General features: G+C 56.4%; 1 protein-coding gene across 1 annotated transcript in view; it reads right to left on the reverse strand.

The window, feature by feature from the left end:
• The window catches only part of LOC147123908 (coiled-coil domain-containing protein 152-like), a 352,349-nt gene that overhangs the window by 207,209 nt on the left and 117,161 nt on the right, over positions 1 to 27,979 (reverse strand). The window contains exon 3 of the mRNA XM_085964314.1: positions 3,910 to 4,015. Coding sequence (XP_085820440.1) covers positions 3,910 to 4,015 — 106 coding nt within the window. The remainder of the gene's footprint in view (positions 1 to 3,909; positions 4,016 to 27,979) is intronic.

Below are 27,979 nucleotides of genomic sequence, written 5' to 3' on the forward strand. Positions count from 1 at the left end.
TGCTCTGCCTTCCCAGCTGACTTGTTTTTTCCTCTGTATTTGGCTGTAAATCACCCCCTACTATAGCTCCACTCTGTACCCCATCCCCCTGCCAAGTTAGTTTAAACCCCCCCCAGCAGTGCTAGCAAACCTCCCCGCAAGGATATTGGTTCCCCTCTGGTTCAGGTGTAAACCGTCCGACTTGTACAAGTCCCACCTTTCCCAGAAGCAGACCCAGTGATCCAGGAAACTAAAGCCCTCCCTCCTGCACCATCCCTTTAGCCACGCATTCATCTGTTCTATATTCCTATTCCTATACTCACTAGCACGTGGCACCGGGAGTAATCCAGAGATTACAACCTTTGAGATCCTGCTCTTTAATCCTTCACCTAGCTCCCTAAATTCTTGCTGCAGGACCTCATCCCTCTTTTTACCTATGTCGTTGGTACCAATGTGGACCACGACCTCTGGCTGTTCACCCTCCCCCTCCAGAATGCCCTGCAGCCGCTCAGTAATATCCTTGACCCTGGCACCAGGGAGGCAACAAACCATCCTGGATTCACGTCTACGGCCACAGAAACGCCTATCTGTTCCCCTTACTATAGAATCCCCTACCACTATTGCTCTCCCACTCTTTTTCCCCCCTTCCTGGGCAGCAGGAGCACCCCCAGTGCCAGGAAGTTGGCTGCTGCTGCCTTCCCCTGGTGAGTCATCCCCCTCAACAGTATCCAAAGCGGTATACTTGTTTGAGAGGGGAATGGTCACAGGGGTCTCCTGCACTACCTGCCTGCTTCTATTGCTCCGCCTGGTGGTCACCCATTTCCTGTCTTCCTGTGCAGCCCTTCCCTGCGGTGTGACCAACTCACTAAACGTGCTATCCACGACCCTCTCAGCATCGTGAATGCTCAACAACCCATCCACCCGCAGCTCCAGCGCCTCAATGCGGTCTGCTAGTAGCTGCAGATGGATGCATCTCTGGCACACGTGGTCATCAGGGGCACTGGGGTCCCTGAATTCCCACATAGAGCAAGAGGAGCATATCACGGGGCTGGGCTCACCTGGCATGACCTTCCCTTTACTTAATTTAAATTAATTTACTATCACCAATTAAAATTATCTCTAAGGCGCTTGTATAGTCTACCAACAGTCCCTGCTACACCAGAAAAGACCCTAGTAACTCTAAACTACAGAGTTAAAGTTTAAAAAAGAGAAATACTCACCAACCAATCACTTACCTGCTCCCTGGTGACGTCACACACTGGTTACTTTTTACCTCTCTCCCCGCTGCTGAGTTGGTCGGGCCTCGCTGAATCCGCCGGTTTTTATACCGGGCTCCTCCTCTGCTCCTCTTCTGCTGCTCCGACTGGTCTCGGGCCTCGCTGGTCGCCGGTTTTTATACCGGGCTCCTCCTCTGCTGCTCCCGCTGCTCCGACTGGTCTCGGGCCTCGCTGGTCGCCGGTTTTTATACCGGGCTCCTCCTCTGCTGCTCCTCCCTGCTCCGACTGGTCTCGGGCCTCGCTGGTCGCCGGTTTTTATACCGGGCTCCTCCTCTGCTACTCCTCCCTGCTCCGACTGGTCTCGGGCCTTGCTGGTCGCCGGTTTTTATACCGGGCTCCTCCTCTGCTGCTCCTCCCTGCTCCGACTGGTCTCGGGCCTCGCTGGTCGCCGGTTTTTATACCGGGCTCCTCCTCTGCTACTCCTCCCTGCTCCGACTGGTCTCGGGCCTCGCTGGTCGCCGGTTTTTATACCGGGCTCCTCCTCTGCTACTCCTCCCTGCTCCGACTGGTCTCGGGCCTCGCTGGTCGCCGGTTTTTATACCGGGCTCCTCCTCTGCTGCTCCTCCCTGCTCCGACTGGTCTCGGGCCTCGCTGGTCGCCGGTTTTTATACCGGGCTCCTCCTCTGCTGCTCCCGCTGCTCCGACTGGTCTCGGGCCTCGCTGGTCGCCGGTTTTTATACCGGGCTCCTCCTCTGCTGCTCCCGCTGCTCCGACTGGTCTCGGGCCTCGCTGGTCGAAGAAATATATCCAACTCTTTTTCAATATATTTAATGAACTGGCCTCCACCGCCCTCTGTGGCAGAGAATTCCACAGGTTCACCACTCTCTGGGTGAAGAAATTCCTCCTCATTTCAGTCCTAAATGGCTTATCCCTTATCCTTAGACTATGACCCCTAGTTCTGGACTCCCCAGCCATCAGAAACATCCTTCCTGCATCTAGTCTGTCCAGGCCCGACAGAATTTTATAGGTTTCGATGAGATCCCCTCTCAATCTTCTAAACTCCAGTGAGTATAAGCCCAATCGACACAATCTCTCCTCATACGTCATTCCTGCCATCCCAGGTATCAGCCTGGTGAATCATCGCTGCACTCCTTCCATGGCAAGAACGTCCTTCCTCAGGTAAGGCGACCAAAACTGCACACAATACTCAAGATGTGGTCTCACCAAGGCCCTGTACAACTGCAGCAAGACATCCTTGTTCCTGTACTCGAACCCTCTTGCTATGAAGGCCAACATACCATTTGCCTTCTTAACCACCTGCTGCACCTGCATGCTTACCTTCAGCGACTGGTGCACAAGAACACCCAGGTCTCTTTGCACTTCCGCTTCTCCCAATCTATTGCCATTCAAATAATAATCTGCCTTCCTGTTTTTGCCACCAAAGTGGATAACCTCACATTTATCCACATTATAGTGCATTTGCCATGTTTCTGCCCAATCACCCAACCTGTCCAAATCGTACTGGAGTTTCACGACATCCTCCTCACAGCTTACCCTCCCACCCAGCTTTGTGTCGTCTGCAAATTTGGAGATATTACATCCAATTCCCTCGTCCAGATCATTAATATATATTGTGAACAGCTGGGGTCCTAGGACCGATCCTTGCGGTACCCCACTAGTCACTGCCTGCCACTCGGAAAACAACCCGTTTATTCCAACTCTTTGCTTTCTGTCCGCCAACCAGTTCTCTATCCAAGTCAATTCCTTGCCCCCAATCCCATGTGCCTTAATTTTGCACGCTAATCTCTTATGTGGGACCTTATCGAAAGCCTTCTGAAAGTCCAAATACACCACATCCACTTGTTCTCCCTTATCTATTTAACCAGTTACATCCTCAAAAAATTCCAGTAGATTAGTCAAGCATGATTTACCTTTTGTAAATCCATGTTGACTTTGTCCGATCCTGTCAGTGCTTACCAAGTGCTCTGCTATTACATCTTTTATAATAGATTCTAGCATTTTCCCCATTACCGATGTCAGGCTTACCGGTCTATAATTCCCCGCTTTTTCTCTACCACCTTTTTTGAATAGTGGGGTAACATTAGCTACCCTCCAATCCATGGGTACTGTTCCAGAGTCTATCGAGTTCTGGAAGATGACCAGCAATGCATCTACTATTTCTAGGGCCACTTCCTTAAGTACCCTGGGATGTAGATTATCAGGCCCTGGGGATTTATCGGCCTTCAGTCCCATCAATTTTCCTAACACCATTTCCCTACAAATACTGATTTCTTTCAGTTCCACCCTTTCATCAGGCCCTATGTTCCCCGGCATCTCTGGGAGGTTATTTGTGTCCTCCTTTGTGAAGACAGAACCAAAGTATGAATTTAGTTGGTCTGCCATTTCTTTGTTCCCCATTATAAATTCCCCTGATTCTGACTGCAAGGAACCTACGCTTGACTTCACCAATCTTTTTCTCTTCACATATCTGTAAAAGCTTTTACAGTCAGTTTTTATGTTCCCTGCCAGCTTACTCTCATATTCTATTTTCCCTTTCTTAATTAATCCCTTTGGCCTCCTTTGTTGAATCCTAAACTGCTCCCAATCCTCAGGATTATTGCTTTTTCTGGCCAATGCCAGCATGGACTGGTTGGGCCAAATGGCCTGTTTCTGTGCCGTATATCTTATGTAATCGTACATTTATGGCCCCTACCTTCTTTCACATAGTTTTCTTTAGTCTGTGTCAGTTTCACCAAACGATTTGCTTCCTCTAGCTGAATTTCCAAGAGATTGTTTCTCCCCTGAGTTTCGGCTATTTTCTAAGGCATGTAAAGAAATACAGTGGTAACACTAGCATAAAAGTGTATCTCCTAATTATTAACAGTACTAACACCTATGTAACAGTTGTCTGCTGATGATCTGCCTGTTGGATAAATATTGCACATAGCCCTCTGCATTATGAGACATTCTGAGCTGAACTTGTTAACTGTTAACTTGATTTTAAAGGCGCTATATAAATGCAAGTTGTTGTTGTTTATCTACATCCTAGGGTACTTAAGGAAGTGGCCCTGGAAATAGTAGATGCATTGCTGGTCATCTTCCAAAATTCGATAGACTCTGGAACAGTACCCATGGATTGGAGGATAGCTAATGTAACCCCACTATTTAAAAAGGGTGGTAGAGAGAAAATGGGGAATTATAGACCGGTAAGCCTGACATCGGTAGTGGGGAAATTGCTAGAGTCCATTATAAAAGATGTAATAGCAGAGCACTTGGAAAACAGTGACAGGATCGGACAAATTCAACATGGATTTACAAAAGGTAAATCGTGCTTGACTAATCTACTGGAATTTTTTGAGGATGTAACTGGTAGAATAGATAAGGGAGAACCAGTGGATGTGGTGTATTTGGACTTTCAGAAGGCTTTCGATAAGGTCCCGCATAACAGATTCACGTGCAAAGTTAAAGCACATGGGATTGGGGGCAAGGTACTGTCTTGGATAGAGAACTGGTTGGCAGACAGGAAGCAAAGAGTTGGAATAAACGGGTCTTTTTCCGAGTGACAGGCAGTGACTAGTGGGGTACCGCAGGGATCGGTGCTAGGACCCCAGCTATTCACAATATATATAAATGATCTAGACGAGGGAACTAGATGTAATATTTCCAAGTTTGCAGACGACACAAATCTGGGTGGGCATGTGTGCTGTGAGGAGGATGCAGAGAAACTCCAGTATGATTTGGACAGGTTGGGTGATTGGGCAGATGCATGGCAGATGCAGTATAATGTGGATAAATGCGAGGTTATCCACTTTGGTGGCAAAAACAGGAAGACAGATTATTGTCTGAACGGCAATAGATTGGGAAAAGGGGAAGTGCAACGAGACCTGGGTGTCCTTGTGCACCAGTCACTGAAGGTAAGCATGCAGGTGCAGCAGGCGGTTAAGAAGGCAAATGGTATGTTGGCCTTCATAGCAAGAGGGTTCGAGTACAGGAGCAAGGATGTCTTGCTGCAGTTGTACAGGGCCTTGGTGAGACCACACCTTGAGCATTGTGTGCAGTTTTGGTCACCTTATCTGAGGAAGGATGTTCTTGCCATGGAGAGAGTGCAGTGAAGATTCACCAGACTGATACCTGGGATGGCAGGAATGACATATGAGGAGAGATTGGGTCGATTAGGCTTATATTCGCTAGAGTTAAGAAGAATGAGAGGGGATCTCATTGAAACTTATAAAATTCTAACAGGACTAGACAGACTAGATGCAGGAAGGATGCTCCCGATGGCAGGGGAGTCCAGAACCAGGGGTCATAGTCTAAGGATAAGGGGTAAGCCATTTAGGACTGAGATGAGGAGGAATTTCTTCACCCAGAGAGTGGTGAACCTGTGGAATTCTCTACCACACAAGGCAGTTGGGGCCAATTCATTAAATATATTCAAGAAGGAGTTAGATATATTTCTTAAGGCTAAAGGGATCAAGGGATATGGGAGAAGGCAGGGACAGGGTACTGAATTTGGATGATCAGCCATGATCTCATTAAATGGCGGAGCAGGCTCGAGGAGCCGAATGGCCTACTCCTGCTCCTATCTTCTATGTTTCTATGTTTCTATATTGGAGAAAAGGAGATTACAGGGGAACATGATCCCGCTCTAACAGGTAAATGTAAGCAGACAATTTTATTTGGGCTGTAAAGTAGAGATCTAAATGAACAAATCCTGAGTGAGACTATATAGGGCTTGATTTTAACTCAGCCATCAGGCGGGCTTTGAGGCGTGTGGGGGGTTAAAATCGCAAAACCTGGGGGTCGGGACCCCACCTGCCTGGTTCCCAACACCTAGCCATTTTAACCCAGGCGTGTCTGATGCTCCCGAATCAGTCCCACCTGCAACAGGCGGGACTGGTCTTTAGGGCCCTTAAACAGCACTCATTGGCCTTTATAATCCCATTTTAACAGGCCCTTGCCTGTTTAACCCTTTTCCCATGTAAAACACGCCTGGTGGGGATCACGCCTGTGAAACCAGGCGTGAGCACTATTGGCTTGCTGACTATCAGCTGCAGGTCAACCATTAAAGAGATTTGAGCAGCCATCATTTGCAGGTGGCAGGACTTTGTTGTTTCAGGCCTGGGGCAACTTTTACCAGGCTTAATCACACCTGTGGAAGTTTGGAGCCTCACACACTTCTCCAGTGTGACCTCCTGCGAAACCCCTCTCGCCACCCTCACTCAGTGCTTCCTCAACTGAGGCATCTACCAGAAGCATGGGAGGCCTGTTTTTCCTTCCCTTCTTGGCATTGGACCTCCAGCCCCATTCGCGAAATGACACACGCCACAACTGCAGAAGTTGCCATCAGAATTTTTATGCAAAACAAACAACTGATGGCATTTTTACAGAATACACAACATTTCACCCAAGTGACTACCCTTGTGACTATTTGTGCTTTATTTTCCTCTTACGCATGCTCCTACGTAGTGGTTCCCCTGTGGCTTCAGCAGATGTGGAGTCCCCTTGCTCACTTTCCTGCTGCTCCTGTCTCGACACCTTTGGTGGGCATCCTCTGGGGTGGCGAGCCTGTGAGGGCTCGTCAGCAGTCTGCTGCTCCTGCGGCTGTGCAGGAGTTGAGACGTCTATCTCAGTTGGGTGTGGACTCCGGCGGGGCTCTGACCGAGGGCTCTGCAGTGGCATAGAAGTGTGAGCGCTTGGAGAGGAGCCCCCACTTCCTTGAGGTCTGCCACCAACCTCCCTCTCATGGGTCAAGTCCCCCTCAGTGCCTGCAAGTGGCTTGAGAGCACCTTGCTGCACATCAGGGGGGCCATGGCAGAAGGACTTCCATGAAGGTCTGGTTTCTCTGTTCAATAGATGCCCATCGCTCCTCAAGAGATGTCATTCTATTCTGAACACTCACCATGTTTTCCATACCCTGGCGACTAACCTCCTCCATGGCCGTAGCCCTCCTTTCCTCTACCGTAGCCAGCCTTACCACGGAGGCAGCAATCATTTCCACGTTGGTAGCCATCCTTTCCGTGTTTATGCGTTCATGCGCCAATGACTCCACAAAGGCTCTGCTTATGTTCGCTATGGACTCCTCCATTCGCTCCACACTCGCAGCGACCCTAGAAACAAAACCTGCCAGAGACTCCTGCATCTGTGCCTGGAGTTCCATCACCTCTGATCTTAGGGATGGACCCAGAGGCAGAGGGTCGACATGCAGCTGAGCCGAGCTGGCAGTGTCCTGCGCCCTCCGACGAAGACTCTCCACTGCTGTCCCTGTCTCCACAATCTGCTGATGCTCACTTGTGAGCTGTGATACACCAGGTGACAACACTACTCTATGTCCCGAAGGTCCCACCGAGGTGTGAGTGTCTGCGCTAGTGCTGGGTGCACTTATTTCTGCTGACGCTGCACCCTCAGAGGTTGCAGATTCCTCTGAGGAGTCTGGAATCTCAGGCTCTTCCTCCTGCACAGTGGGGACGGGGGCTCTTGATGGTCCTGTGGGGGAGTCGAGGAAAAAGTGAGAGATGTGATGCCAAGGTTACATGCACATTGCATTTTGCAGATGATCATAAGTCCATATGATGTAGCTTCAGAATCATTATCAGCGACTCATGCAATGCCAATGAGATGGAAAACAATTCTGTCACCAGCTTGCGGGGATGCACCTGTCTGTCCTTCCCAACTTCCGCATCTCCGTCAGCCCGACAATCTCCAGGACGGCTTCCTCCCAGGGGGTGAGCTGGGCTAATGAGGGCGGCCCTCCTCCTGTCCTGGCTCGCTCTCTCCTGTTGTGAGCTCTCTTCTCCTGCAATAAGGGAGACAAATGGAGGTTGAGTGAGAATGAAGGAGGGAGTGCAGAGATTGCATAGCATAGATACTTAGGAGACAAAGATGGAGTGAGGTTGCAAGACCAAGGGCCCTCCCTGTGTGTTGTCAGTTGTGTTCAAAGCATCAGAGTGAGAGGGAGTGTGAGGGCTGCATGGTGGAATAGTTATGTGAATGTGAGCATAGAGAGAGAGGGAATGGGTAAGGGTGCATGGATGTGAGTGTCAAGTGGGATGTGGAGGAAGAGATTGCTAAAGCTGAGTGCTGGTGAGGAAAGGCAATGGGGATCAGATTGAGGGTGATGGAAACTTCATACAGTACTTACTTTTCCAGTGCGATGAAGGTCATGGAATCTTTTTCTGCACTGCATCCAGGTGCACCGTGTGAGCCCCCCAAGGAGTTGACTTCCCCAGCCACCTGTAGCCACACAGCCTTGGTCTGACTGGGAGGCCTCTTCCTACCTGAAGAAGGGAAGAGGACCTCCCTGTGGGCCCTAGCACCATCCAGCAATGCCTGGAGTGAAGCCCTCATCAAATTTGGGGGCAGCTCTTGCCCTCCCGCTGGCCGTTGCTCCTGCAGGCTCCTGTGCCATCTCAATGGTGAAGTTTGGGAGCCTGCAGAGGAAGCAAGGCTTGCTGTGGGCTCTAAAAGCAGCAGCAATGATGATGTCATATTCTGCGACTTTCTGACTGGAAATACTCAATTGCCAAGGGTTCCCACACGTTGGAAATCAATTGGCCAATTGAGTGAAAATTGCATCAATCTCACAGACCCATTTAGATTCGTGTGGGAACACCAAATTCGGGGAACCCGACAATTCCCCACACCTGAGTTAAAATCGAGCCCTATGGTTATTCATTTTCCCATAAAGGAGCAGATATTTAGAACTGAATCCTAGCAAAAGCATTAATGCTGTGTTGATTTAACTCTTTCATAAAGCACTGGCATAAATATATGCTGGAAACACTCAGTATGTCAGGTAGCATTCTAATGAAAGTTCATCAACCTGAGACATTGGGGGTAATTTTAACCCCAAAAACGGGTAGGTTGGGGCAGGTGGGGGGTTAAAAAGCTAAAAATCTGAAACGGGAACCCAACTCAGCCTCGAACCTGCCCACTTCTTGTTTTAACGGAGGCAGGACACCAATCCGCTCGCAGGAGGCAGGTTGGTTGTTGAAAACCTTTTAAGGAGGCTGTGTGCCTTCATTTTAACAGTGTTTCTATTTTTAACCAATGCTGGCTGAGTTTCCGGGGCCTCGGCAGGTAAAAGGAGGCAACAAGGCCTTGTTCCAGCAGGTAAATGCATTAACAACACTGCTTGTGGGCCAGGAAGAGCCCGAGTGTTTCCTTCCGGCCCAACAAGTGAATCCACCGCCCTTACGATCTCGCTCTTCCCCCCGCCGCCCTGTGATCGGACCCTCCCCCTGAACAGCATCTCCACCCACCACCCTGTGATTGGAGCCCCCCCCAACCACCAATCTCCTCCCCCTCAATCATCTACCTCCAACCACGACCTACCCTCCGACGAAGTTCTACCCCCAACCACGATCTACCCCCGACCACAATCTACCCCCGACCACAATCTACCCCCGACCACAATCTACCCCCGACCACGGTCTACCCCCCCCGACCACGATCTACCCCCCCCGACCACGATCTACCCCCGACCACAATCTACCCCCGACCACAATCTACCCCCGACCACGGTCTACCCCCCCGACCACGATCTACCCCCCCCGACCACGATCTACCCCCCCGACCACGATCTACCCCCCGACCACAATCTACCCCCGACCACAATCTACCTCCCCGACCACGGTCTACCCCCCCGACCAGGTTCTACCCCCGATCACAATCTACCCCCGACCACAATCTACCCCCCCGACCACGATCTACCCCCGACCACAATCTACCCCCCCCGACCACGATCTACCCCCGACCACAATCTACCCCCGACCACAATCTACCCCCGACCACGGTCTACCCCCCCGACCAGGTTCTACCCCCCGATCACGATCTACCCCCGACCACGGTCCACCCCCCCCGACCACGGTCCACCCCCCCCGACCACAGGTCTACCCCCCCGACCACGGTCCACCCCCCCCCGACCACGGTCTACACCCCCCCCCCGACCACGGTCTACCCCCCCCCCCCCGACCACGGTCCACCCCCCCCGACCACGGTCTACCCCCCCCGACCACGGTCCACCCCCCCCGACCACGGTCTACCCCCCCCCGACCACGGTCTACCCCCCCCCCCCGACCACGGTCTACCCCACCCCCCGACCACGGTCTACCCCCCCCCCCCCGACCACGGTCTACACCCCCCCGACCACGGTCTACCCCCCCCCGACCACGGTCTACCCCCCCCCCCCCGACCACGGTCTACCCCCCCCGACCACGGTCTACCCCCCCCCCCCCCGACCACGGTCTACCCCCCCCCCCGACCACGGTCTACCCCCCCCCCCGACCACGGTCTACCCACCCCCCCCCCGACCACGGTCTACCCCCCCCCCGACCACGGTCTACCCCCCCCCCCGACCACGGTCTACCCCCCCCCCCCGACCACGGTCTACCCACCCCCCCGACCACGGTCTACCCACCCCCCCCGACCACGGTCTACCCACCCCCCCGACCACGGTCTACCCCCCCCCGACCACGGTCTACCCCCCCCCCCGACCACGGTCTACCCACCCCCCCCGACCACGGTCTACCCACCCCCCCGACCACGGTCTACCCCCCCCCGACCACGGTCTACCCCCCCCCCCCGACCACGGTCTACCACCCCCCCGACCACGGTCTACCCACCCCCCGACCACGGTCTACCCCCCCCCGACCACGGTCTACCCCCCCCGACCACGGTCTACCCCCCCCCCCCCGACCACGGTCTACCCCCCCCCCGACCACGGTCTACCCCCCCGACCACGGTCTACCCCCCCCCGACCACGGTCTACCCCCCCCCGACCACGGTCTACCCCCCCCGACCACGGTCTACCCCCCCCCCCCGACCACGGTCTACCCACCCCCCGACCACGGTCTACCCCCCCCGACCACGGTCTACCCCCCCCGACCACGGTCTACCCCCCCCCGACCACGGTCTACCCCCCCCGACCACGGTCTACCCCCCGACCACGGTCTACCCCCCCCCGACCACGGTCTACCCCCCGACCACGGTCTACCCCCCCGACCACGGTCTACCCCCCCCCGACCACGGTCTACCCCCCCGACCACCGGTCTACCCACCCCCGACCACGGTCTACCCACCCCCCCGACCACGGTCTACCCGCCCCCCCGACCACGGTCTACCCCCGACCACGATCTACCCCCGACCACGGTCTACCCCCTCCCCGACCACGATCTACCCCGACCACGTCTACCCCGACCACGGTCTACCCCCGACCACGGTCTACCCCCGCCACCCCCGACACGGTCTACCCCCGACACCAACCCTCGACCACGGTCTACCCCCCCGACCACGATCTACCCCCCGACCACGGTCTACCCCCGACCACAGATCTACCCCCCGACCACGATCTACCCCCGACCACGATCTACCCCGACCACGATCTACCCCCGACCACGGTCTACCCCCGACCACGATCTACCCCCGACCACGGTCTACCCCCGACCACGATCTACCCCCGACCACGATCTACCCCCGACCACGGTCTACCCCCGACCACGATCTACCCCCGACCACGATCTACCCCCGACCACGACCACGATCTACCCCCGACCACGATCTACCCCCGACCACGGTCTACCCCCGACCACGGTCTACCCCGACCACGATCTACCCCCGACCACGATCTACCCCCGACCACGGTCTACCCCCGACCACGGTCTACCCCCGACCACGGTCTACCCCCGACCACGATCTACCCCCCGACCACGATCTACCCCCGACCACGGTCTACCCCCGACCACGATCTACCCCCGACCACGTCTACCCCCGACCACGGTCTACCCCCCGACCACGATCTACGCCCGACCACGGTCTACCCCCGACCACGATCTACCCCCGACCACGGTCTACCCCGCCACGTCTACCCCGACCACGGTCTACCCCGACCCGATCTACCCCGACCACGATCTACCCCCGACCACGATCTACCCGACACGATCTACCCGACCACGATCTACCCCGACCACGGTCTACCCCCCCGACCACGGTCTACCCCCCGACCACGATCTACCCCCGACCACGATCTACCCCGACCACGGTCTACCCCCGACCACGGTCTACCCCGACCACGATCTACCCCCGACCACGGTCTACCCCCGACCACGGTCCTACCCCCGACCACGATCTACCCCGACACGATCTCCCCCGACCACGGTCTACCCCGACCACGATCTACCCCGACCACGGTCTACCCCCGACCACGATCTACCCCCGACCACGATCTACCCCCGACCACGATCTACCCCCGACCACGATCTACCCCGACCACGATCTACCCCCGACCACGGTCTACCCCCGACCACGGTCTACCCCGACCACGGTCTACCCCCGACCACGATCTACCCCCGACCACGATCTACCCCCGACCACGATCTACCCCCGACCACGATCTACCCCCGACCACGGTCTACCCCCGACCACGATCTACCCCCGACCACGGTCTACCCCCGACCACGGTCTACCCCCGACCACGATCTACCCCCGACCACGGTCTACCCCCGACCACGATCTACCCCCGACCACGATCTACCCCCGACCACGATCTACCCCCGACCACGGTCTACCCCCGACCACGATCTACCCCCGACCACGATCTACCCCCGACCACGATCTACCCCCCGACCACGGTCTACCCCCGACCACGATCTACCCCCGACCACGATCTACCCCGACCACGGTCTACCCCCGACCACGATCTACCCCCGACCACGGTCTACCCCCCCCGACCACGATCTACCCCCGACCACGATCTACCCCCGACCACGATCTACCCCGACCACGATCTACCCCCGACCAGGTTCTACCCTCCCCCCCCCGACCACGATCTACCCCCGACCACGGTCTACCCCCGACCACGATCTACCCCCGACCACGATCTACCCCGACCACGATCTACCCCCGACCAGGTTCTACCCTCCCCCCCCCGACCACGATCTACCCCCGACCACGGTCTCCCCCGACCACGATCTACCCCGACCACGATCTATCCCCGACCACGGTCTACCCCCGACCACGATCTACCCCCGACCACGATCTACCCCCGACCAGGTTCTACCCTCCCCCCCCCGACCACGATCTACCCCCGACCACGGTCTACCCCCGACCACGATCTACCCCCGACCACGGTCTACCCCCGACCACGGTCTACCCCCGACCACGATCTACCCCCGACCACGATCTACCCCCGACCACGATCTACCCCCGACCAGGTTCTACCCCCGACCACGATCTACCCCCGACCACGATCTACCCCCCCCGACCACGATCTACCCCCGACCACGGTCTACCCCCGACCACGATCTACCCCCGACCACGATCTACCCCCGACCACGATCTATCCCCGACCACGATCTACCCCCGACCACGATCTACCCCCGACCACGGTCTACCCCCCCCGACCACGGTCTACCCCCGACCACGGCCTACCCCCGACCACGATCTACCCCCGACCACGATCTACCCCCGACCACGGTCTACCCCCGACCACAGTCTACCCCCGACCACGATCTACCCCCGACCACGATCTACCCCCGACCACGGTCTACCCCCGACCACGATCTACCCCCGACCACGATCTACCCCCGACCACGATCTACCCCCGACCACGATCTATCCCCGACCACGGTCTACCCCCGACCACGATCTACCCCCGACCACGGTCTACCCCCCCCGACCACGGTCTACCCCCGACCACGATCTACCCCCGACCACGATCTACCCCCGACCACGATCTACCCCCGACCACGATCTACCCCCGACCACGATCTACCCCCGACCACGATCTACCCCCGACCACGATCTATCCCCGACCACGGTCTACCCCCGACCACGATCTACCCCCGACCACGGTCTACCCCCCCCGACCACGGTCTACCCCCGACCACGGTCTACCCCCCCCGACCACGGTCTACCCCCGACCACGGTCTACCCCCGACCACGATCTACCCCCGACCACGATCTACCCCCGACCACGGTCTACCCCCGACCACGGTCTACCCCCCGACCACGGTCTACCCCCGACCACGGTCTACCCCCCCCGACCACGATCTACCCCCGACCACGGTCTACCCCCCCCGACCACGGTCTACCCCCGACCACGGTCTACCCCCCCCGACCACGGTCTACCCCCGACCACGGTCTACCCCCGACCACGATCTACCCCCGACCACGATCTACCCCCGACCACGGTCTACCCCCGACCACGATCTACCCCCGACCACGATCTACCCCCGACCACGATCTACCCCCGACCACGATCTACCCCCGACCACGATCTACCCCCGACCACGATCTACCCCCGACCACGGTCTACCCCCGACCACGATCTACCCCCGACCACGATCTACCCCCGACCACGATCTACCCCCGACCACGGTCTACCCCCCCCGACCACGGTCTACCCCCGACCACGATCTACCCCCGACCACGATCTACCCCCAACCACGGTCTACCCCCGACCACGATCTACCCCCGACCACGATCTACCCCCGACCACGATCTACCCCCGACCACGATCTACCCCCGACCACGATCTACCCCCGACCACGGTCTACCCCCGACCACGGTCTACCCCCGACCACGATCTACCCCCGACCACGATCTACCCCCGACCACGGTCTACCCCCCCCGACCACGGTCTACCCCCCCCGACCACGGTCTACCCCCGACCACGGTCTACCCCCCCCGACCACGATCTACCCCCGACCACGATCTACCCCCGACCACGATCTACCCCCGACCACGGTCTACCCCCGACCACGATCTACCCCCAACCACGGTCTACCCCCGACCACGATCTACCCCCGACCACGATCTACCCCCGACCACGATCTACCCCCGACCACGATCTACCCCCGACCACGATCTACCCCCGACCACGGTCTACCCCCGACCACGATCTACCCCCGACCACGGTCTACCCCCGACCACGATCTACCCCCGACCACGGTCTACCCCCGACCACGGTCTACCCCCCCCGACCACGGTCAACCCCCCCCGACCACGATCTACCCCCGACCACGGTCTACCCCCCCCGACCACGATCTACCCCCGACCACGGTCAACCCCCCCCGACCACGGTCTACCCCCCCCGACCACGATCTACCCCCGACCACGGTCTACCCCCGACCACGGTCTACCCCCGACCACGATCTACCCCCGACCACGATCTACCCCCGACCACGATCTACCCCCGACCACGATCTACCCCCGACCACGGTCTACCCCCGACCACGATCTACCCCCGACCACGATCTACCCCCGACCACGATCTACCCCCGACCACGATCTACCCCCGACCACGGTCTACCCCCCCCGACCACGATCTACCCCCGACCACGATCTACCCCCGACCACGATCTACCCCCGACCACGGTCTACCCCCGACCACGATCTACCCCCCCCGACCACGGTCTACCCCCGACCACGGTCTACCCCCGACCACCGTCTACCCCCGACCAGGGTCTACCCCCGACCACGATCTACCCCCGACCACGGTCTACCCCCGACCACGATCTACCCCCGACCACGATCTACCCCCGACCACGATCTACCCCCCCCGACCACGGTCTACCCCCGACCACGGTCTACCCCCGACCAGGGTCTACCCCCGACCACGGTCTACCCCCGACCACGATCTACCCCCGACCACGATCTACCCCCGACCACGGTCTACCCCCGACCACGGTCTACCCCCGACCACGGTCTACCCCCGACCACGATCTACCCCCCCCGACCACGGTCTACCCCCGACCACGGTCTACCCCCGACCACGGTCTACCCCCGACCAGGGTCTACCCCCGACCACGGTCTACCCCCGACCACGGTCTACCCCCGACCACGGTCTACCCCCGACCAGGGTCTACCCCCGACCACGATCTACCCCCGACCACGATCTACCCCCCGACCACGATCTACCCCCGACCACGATCTACCCCCGACCACGATCTACCCCCGACCACGATCTACGCCCGACCACGGTCTACCCCCGACCACGGTCTACCCCCGACCACGGTCTACCCCCCCCGACCACGGTCTACCCCCGACCACGGTCTACCCCCGACCACGGTCTACCCCCGACCACGGTCTACCCCCCCCGACCACGGTCTACCCCCGACCACGGTCTACCCACAATTCACAATTCAAATCGCTTTATTGGCATGATAAGTTACATCTTATGTTGCCAAAGCATCAAAATACATTTATGGTTTAGCACATAAACGCAGTTCTATTCATACAGTGTATAAACAGGTATATCCCTGAGTGTATAAATATACATTCGCATTGTTTATATATATTCTTTTCTTAGTTTACTGGTTGTCCCTCCGTTCATGGCAAGCTGTAACATAGTGTGCTGCCAGTGTTATACAGCTTCTCTCCTCTCCCAGTAGGAATGGGAGTTTTTGGTTGTCATTCAGATTTCTGAAATCAGGGCATATTTGTGAGAATTTTTGGTAGAAATTCTCCCTTATGCCCTGATATTTTCCACAAGCTGTGAGGAAGTGCATCTCTGTCTCCACCACTCCCTGACTGCAGTGAGAGCATATCCTGTCCTCTCTTGGCAGCCTGGTCTGCCTGTGTCTGCCTTTTTCGATCGCTAGGCTATGTTCGCTAAGTCTGTACCTTGTCAAGGTTCTTCTCAGTTTGTTATCCTTTACCATGGTCAGGTAATCAGCTATGTTGTATTGTCTGTTTAGGGCCAAGTAGCAATTGAGTTTGCTTTGGGTTTTTGTTGTTTCTGCCCAATATGTCAGATATTTTTCCTTTTGCTTAGCGACGATTGTGTTGGGTCGAATTCTTTGTGTTACCCTGTCACTGTCCTGGGGCTGGTTATTGTTAGTATTGTTAGTAGTTACTTCACTGAGTCCCAGGACTAGTTGACTGAGGGTATTCTTCTTTATGGTCAGCTTTTGGCATTTCAGGGCGTCGTAGTGATAGCATTGGGGATTGCTCATTTGCAGGTGATTCCAAAATTTGGTGGCTCTTTTTTGGATAGTGATTATTAATGGATATTGGCCTAGTTCCGCCCTGCATGCATTGTTTACTGTTTTCCTTTGAGTCCGGAGGATACTTTTACAGAATTCTGCATGTAGGATCTCAATTGGGTGTTTGTCCCATTTTGCAAAATCTTGTTGTGTTAGTGGTCCCCAGACCTCACTGCCATAGAGTGCAATTGGTTCAATTACTGATTTGAAAATTTTGAGCCAAATGCTAATTGGAATTTCTATTTGGATTGATTTTTTGATGGCATAGAAAGCCCTTCTTGCTTTCTCTTTCAGTTCATTCACAGCCAGTTTGAAGTTTCCCGTAGAACTGATTTTTAAGCCCAAGTATGTGTAGTTAGTGGTTTGTTCAATTTTGGTTGTTCCTACTGTGAAATTTATTTTGGGTCCCTGATGTTTGGATCTTTGCTGGAACACAAGGACTTTGGTTTTTTGGGGATTTATTGTCAGGGCCCAAGTCTGGCAGTACGACTCCAGCAGGTCCAGGTTTTGCTGTAGCCCCTCTTTAGTAGGTGACAGCAGAACCAGGTCGTCTGCATAGAGGAGGAATTTAACCTTGGATTCATATAGGGTGAGGCCGGGTGCTGTAGATTGTTCAAGTAGTTTTGCCAATCCATTTATGTAAATATTAAAGAGTGTCGGTGAGATTGGCGAGCCCTGCGTCACCCCCCGCCCCTGTGGGAAGTATTTTGTTTGTTTGTCTCCAATTTTAACTGCACATTTGTTGTTTGTATACATTGATTTAATTACATCATATGTTTTCCCTCCGACCCCACTTTCGATAAGTTTCAGGAATAAACCGTCATGCCAGATGGAGTCGAAAGCCTTCTGGAAATCTACAAAGCATGCGTAGATTTTGCTTTTGTTATGGTGAACGTGTTTGTCAATTAGGGTCTGTAGGGTGAAGATATGATCGGATGTTCTATAGTTTGGCAGGAATCCAATTTGGCTTTTACTCAAGACATTGTGCTCCTCAAGGAAGTTTATAAGTCTTTTGTTTATGATGCTACAGAATACCTTCCCCAGGTTACTGTTTACACAGATGCCTCGATAGTTGTTTGGGTCGATTTTGTCCCCACTTTTGTATATGGGCGTTATGAGTCCTTTGTTCCAGATATCAGGGAAATAACCGACACTCAGAACCAAGTTGAAGAGTTTTAGGATAGCCAGTTTCATTTTGTTGTCTGTGTGTTTAATCATCTCGTTTAGTATGCCGTCTGTCCCGCAGGCTTTTCCTGGTCGCAGGTCCTTGAGTTTTTCAAGAAGTTCTTTTTCTGTTATTATGGCGTCCAGCGGGTTTTGGTTATCTTTTATGGCCATTTCTAGCTTTTCCAGTTTTTTGCATATTTGGTGTTGCTCTGGTCTTAGTGTGTTTTTCTGGTATAATTTTTCAAAGTGGTTTACCCATGTGTCCCCATTTTGAATGGCCAAATCGTCGTGTTGTTTTTTGTGTAGTGTTTTCAAGTTTTCCCAGAAACAATTGGAATCTATGGATTCCTCCATGGAGCTGAGTGTATTCTTAATATATTGCTCTTTTTTGGTTCTGAGTGTGTTTCTGTATTGTGTTAGTGTCTGACAATAAGTAAGGCGTAGTTCCTCGTTTTCTGGATGTCTGTGTTTTTGGTTTGATATTTTTCTAAGTTTTTTCCTCATGTTATGGCAATCTCGGTCAAACCATTTTTCATAGTTTTTTGTTTTGGGTTTGTTCTTGCGAGCTTTCAAGTTTGCATTTGTTGCCAAATTATCAAAAATATTGTTTAGTTTACTAACTGCCCGGTTTACGCCTTCTTTATTGTGAGTGTATATGTTATCCAGAAAGGTGTCTAAGAGAGCTTGAGTTGATGCATTGCTAATTGTTTTCTGGTATTTTTCCGTGTCGTTTTTGGCCCATCTGTACGATTTTTTGGTGTTGTACAGTTTACTGGGTTGTGTTTCTATGTTGTTTGTTTCTGTCTTTTTGAGGAACATAGTAATTTGACTGTGATCTGACAGTGTTGCTTGTGGTTTGACTGTGAATGCTCTGAAAGAGGATGGGTCTAAGTCTGTAATCATATAGTCTACTGTGCTGCAGCCAAGAGGTGAGCAATAGGTCGATCTTCCTAGGAGGTCTCCTATGAACCTACCATTGACAATGTACAGACCCAGGTTTCGACAGAGCTGTAGTAGCTGTTTTCCGTTGGTATTTGACTGCTTGTCGCAGTTATGCCTGTATGGAAGGGAAGGGATGTCAAAGTGGTTATTCCCGAAAACGTAATTGTTTCCCTGATTATTGGTGAAGTCTGGTTCTTCGCCCGTTCTTGAATTGAGGTCCCCACAGATCAACACGTTCCCCTGGGCCTGGTATTGGATAATTTCCCCCTCCATGTTGGAGAAGGTGTCCTCTTTAAAGTACGGGGAATCGATTGGAGGGATATAAAGTGCGCAAATGTAAACATCTTGGGTGTTTGAGATAATCTCCCTCTCAAGTTTGAGCCACATATGGTTTTCGCCCTTTTTTATAAATTTGATGTAATTCTTAAGTTCTGTTTTAAACCAGATCAGTATGCCTCCGGAGTCTCTGCCTTGGGTTACACTTGGTAATTTATTGGAGGGGACCACCAGCTCAGTGTACCCTTGGGGACAGCCAGTGTGTCCTTTTCCTTTATACCAAGTTTCCTGTAAAATGATAATATCTAGATCTTTAGTTTCATCTATGAACTCTGGGGTCCTACTTTTCACTTCTCGCAGTGAAGAGCGTAGACCTTGTATATTCCAGGTCGAAATATATAAGGATTTCATGTTAAGTTTGATCTTTTACTATGATAGGTTAAAGAGTGGTACGTGTTTGTCGTGTCTAAGTGTGGGAAAAAAAAATCACATCAGTTGTCTACAAAAGTTAATACAATTTGGTTACAGTTCTTTCTATTAATTAGTCCTTGATCCATAAGGCGGAAGTAGATGCTGCTGCACATCTGCTTATTGTCTCTTAATGGATTGTTTCTGTCTGAGGTATTGCGTACGTCCTGTGCATCTCTCCCTCTGTCTGGCTGGGAGCAGTCCTATTCCCCTGTGGGACAGGAGTGGTGCAGGTCTGATATTGTTGTTTTGCATGGGGATCCTCTCTGGTCTCGGTTGGTGTGTTGGTGGTCCTTGTAGTGTTCCTGATATGTACCCCGCTGATCTCTGGTGGTCGGGGGGGGGTCCTCTTGGAGTCTGGGTATGGACCCGGTTAAAAGCGACGTCCTTCAGGGCTTTAGCAAAGATCGATATTCTTTGCCTTTGGATGTGGACGTGGTCGTAAAGACATTCCTCATCAAGGGTGGGGTGTTGGGCCAGGTGTACGTTGTGGTTTGATTCGCAGTCTCTTGCTATGCTGGCATTTATCTCATGAATTGTGTTGTTGTTGAAGTCTGTTCTCGGCAATATTGTGGAAACAGTGATTCTAGTGTTTGGAAATGTACTGCTTGCTTTCCTAATCATTGCTCTGAGCGATGTTGCTACTTCTTTCTGTTGGGTCTTTAGGTCATTTGTGCCCGTGTGTATTATTATGTGTTGGGGGGAGCCTAATCTGGCTTTGGTCAGCCATCCCATGGCTCTGTTTGTTGTTGGGCACCAGATCTTTTCTACTTTACTTCTAGGGAATAGCTTTTTCTCCCATAGAAATTTCCCATTTGAGTCTATGAGTATTACGACGTCAGCCTTGTTTGTGTTTACTGTCTGGTGGCTTTCGCTTGGACTCATAGTGTGTGTGCTGGGCTGGGGTGTCTGGTGTGTGCGTACCTCTTGTGAGCGGCCCGCTTGTGGTTCCACGGTGGTGGGGGAAGATTGCGAATCAGTATGCTGGTCGGTCTGTGTGGCACCCCTTGTATTGTGTGTCTGTTGCTTTTGTTCCGTGTGGGAGTGCAGCCGTTCCGTCCGGCTCTGTCTTGTCTTATCTCTAGCCTCTGGTTGCTGGTCTAATGGTGTTATCTCTCCTCTATGGCTCTCTTTTTCCTGCAGCTCTTTCACCTGATTCCTAAGTAGATTCACCTGGTTCTCAAGTAGCTTCAGCTCTCTCTTGTGTCTCTCCCTCTCCTGATTTTGATAGTCATTCATTTTGAGGAAGTCCTCTCTAAGTTTAACCACCTCTATCTCTAATTGATTAAATTTATCTTTTGGTTGTATCTGGCTGTGTGATCCCGGGGTATGTGCCTGGTCGGCCCTGGAAGGCTCACTCACTTCCTGGCTAGGCTGGTCGGCCCTGGAGGGCTCACTCACTTCCTGGCTATGCTGCTCTTCTCTTGGTGAGCTGGGAATGGTAGGGGGACTATGTGTGGCTTCCTCCGTGGTAGTTATGCTGGGGTTTGTCAGTTGTATCGTGTGGCTGTGGTTCCCCGGGGTTGGTGTCTGGTTTGAACTGTGTGGCTCGTTCACCTCCTGACCAGGCAGATTTTCTCCTGGTAAGTTGTCAATGTTGGGGGGAGTGCGGGCCACTCTGGGGCTGTTCCTTCCCCCCTTAGTTAATTTTTTCAGTGTCCTGAAGGCTGTTGCAAATTTGTCGAGGTTGCCTTGCACTAATATTGTTCCGGTATTGTACGCGTTGACCGTCGTAGTTGAACTGTCTCCTGGTGTGTTAATTTTCATTATGGACCCATTTGCGGTATTTTCTAGCTTAACATTGGTATAGTGTGATTTTATTGCTGTGATCCAAGCCACTGGCTGATCTGAGTAGAAAATGAGGTTACTTTTTGTCCCATTGTTGTAACAGTCAGCGAAAAGTGTTTCTGGTTTTTCTCTCATCTGCTCATGCTTGATCGCTTTTATAGCTTTTTTTGCGGTGTTGGGGGGAATCTGGAAGCGGGGCTGTTGTGGATCTTCTGATTCGCTCATTTTTGGTAAAGTATTGTTGATCTTAGAATAAGCTTTTCTGGGGCCCCGGGTTTGGTGTTTCCCTCTCCCTGTTCGCGAACTTTCCCGGTCCCCCTCTCCGACCCCGTGGTCCCTGGGCCTCGGCTTCTGGGTTCACCCTTCTCAGGCCTGGGTCTGTGAGCCGCTGTTTCCCGGTGCCTTCGGGCTGTTCCCCTCCCCCTCAGAGGTCTCTGTGCCTCTGTCTCGGCCTGGCTCCTCGGGCCTTTCCCTGGCTTCAGTCTCCCTCCCTGGGCCCTGTACTCACAGTCTTGGTTTGCTTCTGGAAGCCTTCTGGTTGCTCCCCTTCGCCTCAGAGGTCTCTGGGCCTGGCTCCTCGGGCCTTTCCCGGGCTTTCTATCCCAGACGCCGCTCGGGCTGTGCCTCGTTCGCCGTTCGGGTGCTGGACTGCGGTCGTCGCTCGGGTGCTGGACTGCGGCCGTCGCTCGGGTGCTGGACTGCGGTCGTCGCTTGGGTGCTGGACTGCGGCCGCCGATCGGGCCGTGTCTCGTTCGCCGCTCGGGCTCCCCGAGTCACCTCGTTCCGGCTGCCGCTGCGTCTCCGTGCGGCCTCCCCGATTCGCCTCGTTTCCCGAAGCGGCCTCCCCGAGTCTCCTCGCTCCGGCTGCCGCTGCGTCTCCGTGCGGCCTTCGCGCCTCGGTTCCCGGTGCGGCCGAGTCACCTCGCTTCTGCTGCTGCTGTGGCCCCGTGCGGCCGCTGTTCTTTGGTTTGTATATTTTTTTTTTCCCTTATTTCTTTTTTTTTTTTCTTTGGCTTTTTTTTTCTAATTTCCTCTGGTTTTTTTTCCTTTGGTGGTCTCTTTGGTGTTCTTTTCCTTCCTTACTTAATCTAGACTAAACTAAACTTAAACTTAACTAAACAAACTAAACTAACTTAACTAGAACTAAATTTAACTTCAAAACCTTTTTAAACTTGAAATGAACCTTTTTTTTCCCCACTTTAAACACTAAAAACACTAAAAATTCAGCAGCCCATCTTCAGCGTGTGTATTCACCCCCCGACCACGGTCTACCCCCCCCCGACCACGGTCTACCCCCCCGACCACGGTCTACCCCCCCCGACCACGGTCTACCCCCCCGACCACGGTCTACCCCCCCGACCACGGTCTACCCCCCCCGACCACGGTCTACCCCCCCGACCACGGTCTACCCCCCCGACCACGGTCTACCCCCCCGACCACGGTCTACCCCCCCCGACCACGGTCTACCCCCCCCGACCACGGTCTACCCCCCCGACCACGGTCTACCCCCCCGACCACGGTCTACCCCCCCGACCACGGTCTACCCCCCCGACCACGGTCTACCCCCCACCGACCACGGTCTACCCCCCCGACCACGGTCTACCCCCCCCGACCACGGTCTACCCCCCACCGACCACGGTCTACCCCCCCCGACCACGGTCTACCCACCCCCCCGACCACGGTCTACCCCCCCGACCACGGTCTACCCCCCCGACCACGGTCTACCCACCCCCCCGACCACGGTCTACCCCCCCCGACCACGGTCTACCCCCCCCCGACCACGGTCTACCCCCCCGACCACGGTCTACCCCCCACCGACCACGGTCTACCCCCCCGACCACGGTCTACCCCCCCCGACCACGGTCTACCCCCCACCGACCACGGTCTACCCCCCCGACCACGGTCTACCCCCCCCGACCACGGTCTACCCCCCACCGACCACGGTCTACCCCCCCGACCACGGTCTACCCCCCACCGACCACGGTCTACCCCCCACCGACCACGGTCTACCCCCCCCGACCACGGTCTACCCCCCCGACCACGGTCTACCCCCCCCCCGACCACGGTCTACCCCCCCGACCACGGTCTACCCCCCCGACCACGGTCTACCCCCCCGACCACGGTCTACCCCCCCGACCACGGTCTACCCACCCCCCCGACCACGGTCTACCCCCCCCGACCACGGTCTACCCCCCCCGACCACGGTCTACCCCCCCGACCACGGTCTACCCCCCCCCGACCACGGTCTACCCCCCCCGACCACGGTCTACCCACCCCCCCGACCACGGTCTACCCCCCCGACCACGGTCTACCCACCCCCCCGACCACGGTCTACCCCCCCGACCACGGTCTACCCACCCCCCCGACCACGGTCTACCCCCCCCGACCACGGTCTACCCCCCCCGACCACGGTCTACCCCCCCGACCACGGTCTACCCCCCCCCGACCACGGTCTACCCCCCCGACCACGGTCTACCCACCCCCCCGACCACGGTCTACCCCCCCCGACCACGGTCTACCCCCCCGACCACGGTCTACCCACCCCCCGACCACGGTCTACCCCCCCCGACCACGGTCTACCCACCCCCCCGACCACGGTCTACCCAATTCACAATTCACAATTCAAATCGCTTTATTGGCATGATAAGTTACATCTTATGTTGCCAAAGCATCAAAATACATTTATGGTTTACCACATAAACGCAGTTCTATTCATACAGTGTATAAACAGGTATATCCCTGAGTGTATAAATATACATTCGCATTGTTTATATATATTCTTTTCTTAGTTTACTGGTTGTCCCTCTGTTCATGGCAAGCTGTAACATAGTGTGCCGCCAGTGTTATACAGCTTCTCTCCTCTCCCAGTAGGAATGGGAGTTTTTGGTTGTCATTCAGATTTCTGAAATCAGGGCATATTTGTGAGAATTTTTGGTAGAAATTCTCCCTGATGCCCTGATATTTTCCACAAGCTGTGAGGAAGTGCATCTCTGTCTCCACCACTCCCTGACTGCAGTGAGAGCATATCCTGTCCTCTCTTGGCAGCCTGGTCTGCCTGTGTCTGCCTTTTTCGATCGCTAGGCTATGTTCGCTAAGTCTGTACCTTGTCAAGGTTCTTCTCAGTTTGTTATCCTTTACCATGGTCAGGTAATCAGCTATGTTGTATTGTCTGTTTAGGGCCAAGTAGCAATTGAGTTTGCTTTGGGTTTTTGTTGTTTCTGCCCAATATGTCAGATATTTTTCCTTTTGCTTAGTGACGATTGTGTTGGGTCGAATTCTTTGTGTTACCCTGTCACTGTCCTGGGGCTCCACGGTCTACCCCCCCGACCACGGTCTACCCCCCCGACCACGGTCTACCCCCCCCGACCACGGTCTACCCACCCCCCCGACCACGATCTACCCCCCCCGACCACGGTCTACCCCCCCGACCACGATCTACCCCCCCCGACCACGGTCTACCCCCCCGACCACGGTCTACCCCCCCGACCACGGTCTACCCCCCCCGACCACGGTCTACCCCCCCGACCACGATCTACCCCCCCGACCACGATCTACCCCCCCCGACCACGGTCTACCCCCCCGACCACGATCTACCCCCCCGACCACGGTCTACCCCCCCGACCACGGTCTACCCCCCCCGACCACGGTCTACCCCCCCCGACCACGGTCTACCCCCCCCGACCACGGTCTACCCCCCCGACCACGGTCTACCCCCCCCGACCACGATCTACCCCCCCCGACCACGATCTACCCCCCCCGACCACGGTCTACCCCCCCGACCACGGTCTACCCCCCCCCGACCACGGTCTACCCCCCCAGACCACGGTCTACCCCCCCGACCACGATCTACCCCCCCCGACCACGGTCTACCCCCCCCGACCACGGTCTACCCCCCCCGACCACGGTCTACCCCCCCGACCACGGTCTACCCCCCCCGACCACGGTCTACCCCCCCGACCACGGTCTACCCCCCCCGACCACGGTCTACCCCCCCCCGACCACGGTCTACCCCCCCGACCACGATCTACCCCCCCGACCACGGTCTACCCCCCCCGACCACGATCTACCCCCCCGACCACGGTCTACCCCCCCCGACCACGGTCTACCCCCCCCCCGACCACGGTCTACCCCCCCCGACCACGGTCTACCCCCCCCGACCACGGTCTACCCCCCCCGACCACGGTCTACCCCCCCGACCACGGTCTACCCCCCCCGACCACGGTCTACCCCCCCCGACCACGGTCTACCCCCCCGACCACGGTCTACCCCCCGACCACGGTCTACCCCCCCCCCGACCACGGTCTACCCCCCGACCACGGTCTACCCCCCCCCGACCACGGTCTACCCACCCCGACCACGGTCTACCCCCCCCCCCGACCACGGTCTACCCCCCCGACCACGGTCTAACCCCCCGACCACGGTCTACCCCCCCGACCACGGTCTACCCTCCCGACCACGGTCTACCCCCCCGACCACGGTCTACCCCCCCGACCACGGTCTACCCCCCCCCCGACCACGGTCTACCCCCCCGACCACGGTCTACCCCCCCGACCACGGTCTACCCCCCCGACCACGGTCTACCCCCCCGACCACGGTCTACCCCCCCCCGACCACGGTCTACCCCCCCGACCACGGTCTACCCCCCCCCCGACCACGGTCTACCCCCCCCCGACCACGGTCTACCCCCCCCCGACCACGGTCTACCCCCCCCCCCCGACCACGGTCTACACCCCCCCCCGACCACGGTCTACCCCCCCCCCGACCACGGTCTACCCCCCCGACCAAGGTCTAACCCCCCCCGACCACGGTCTACCCCCCCGACCAAGGTCTACCCCCCCCGACCACGGTCTACCCCCCCGACCAAGGTCTACCCCCCCCGACCACGGTCTACCCCCCCCGACCACGGTCTACCCCCCACCCGACCACGGTCTACCCCCCCCCCGACCACGGTCTACCCCCCCGACCACGGTCTACCCCCCACCCGACCACGGTCTACCCCCCCCCGACCACGGTCTACCCCCCCGACCACGGTCTACCCCCCCCCCCGACCACGGTCTACCCCCCCCGACCACGGTCTACCCCCCCCCCCGACCACGGTCTACCCCCCCCCGACCACGATCTACCCCCGACCACGATCTACCCCCGACTACGATCTACCCCCGACCACGATCTACCCCCCGACCACGATCTACCCCCGACCACGATCTACCCCCGACTACGATCTACCCCCGACCACGATCTACCCCCCGACCACGATCTACCCCCGACTACGATCTACCCCCGACCACGATCTACCCCCGACCACGATCTACCCCCGACCACGATCTACCCCCGACCACGATCTACCCCCGACCACGGTCTACCCCCGACCACGATCTACCCCCGACTACGATCTACCCCCGACCACGATCTACCCCCCGACCACGATCTACCCCCGACTACGATCTACCCCCGACCACGATCTACCCCCGACCACGATCTACCACCGACTACGATCTACCCCCGACCACGATCTACCCCCGACCACGATCTACCCCCGACCAGGTTCTACCCCCGACCACGGTCTACCCCCGACCACGGTCTACCCCCGACCACGGTCTACCCCCGACCACGATCTACCCCTGACCACGATCTACCCCCGACCACGGTCTACCCCCGACCACGATCTACCCCCGACCACGATCTACCCCCGACCACGATCTACCCCCGACCACGGTCTACCCCCGACCAGGTTCTACCCCCGACCACGATCTACCCCCGACCACGGTCTACCCCCCCGACCACGATCTACCCCCGACCACGATCTACCCCCGACCAGGTTCTACCCTCCCCCCCCGACCACGATCTACCCCCGACCACGGTCTACCCCCGACCAGGTTCTACCCTCCCCCCCCCGACCACGATCTACCCCCGACCACGATCTACCCCCGACCACGATCTACCCCCGACCACGGTCTACCCCCGACCACGATCTACCCCCGACCACGGTCTACCCCCCCCGACCACGGTCTACCCCCGACCACGATCTACCCCCGACCACGATCTACCCCCGACCACGATCTACCCCCGACCAGGTTCTACCCTCCCCCCCCCGACCACGATCTACCCCCGACCACGATCTACCCCCGACCACGGTCTACCCCCGACCACGGTCTACCCCCC

This window comes from Somniosus microcephalus, chromosome 1 (genome assembly GCF_052327205.1).
Source record: "Somniosus microcephalus isolate GS21.2 chromosome 1, FLI_Smic_1.0, whole genome shotgun sequence".
NCBI lineage: Eukaryota > Metazoa > Chordata > Chondrichthyes > Squaliformes > Somniosidae > Somniosus > Somniosus microcephalus.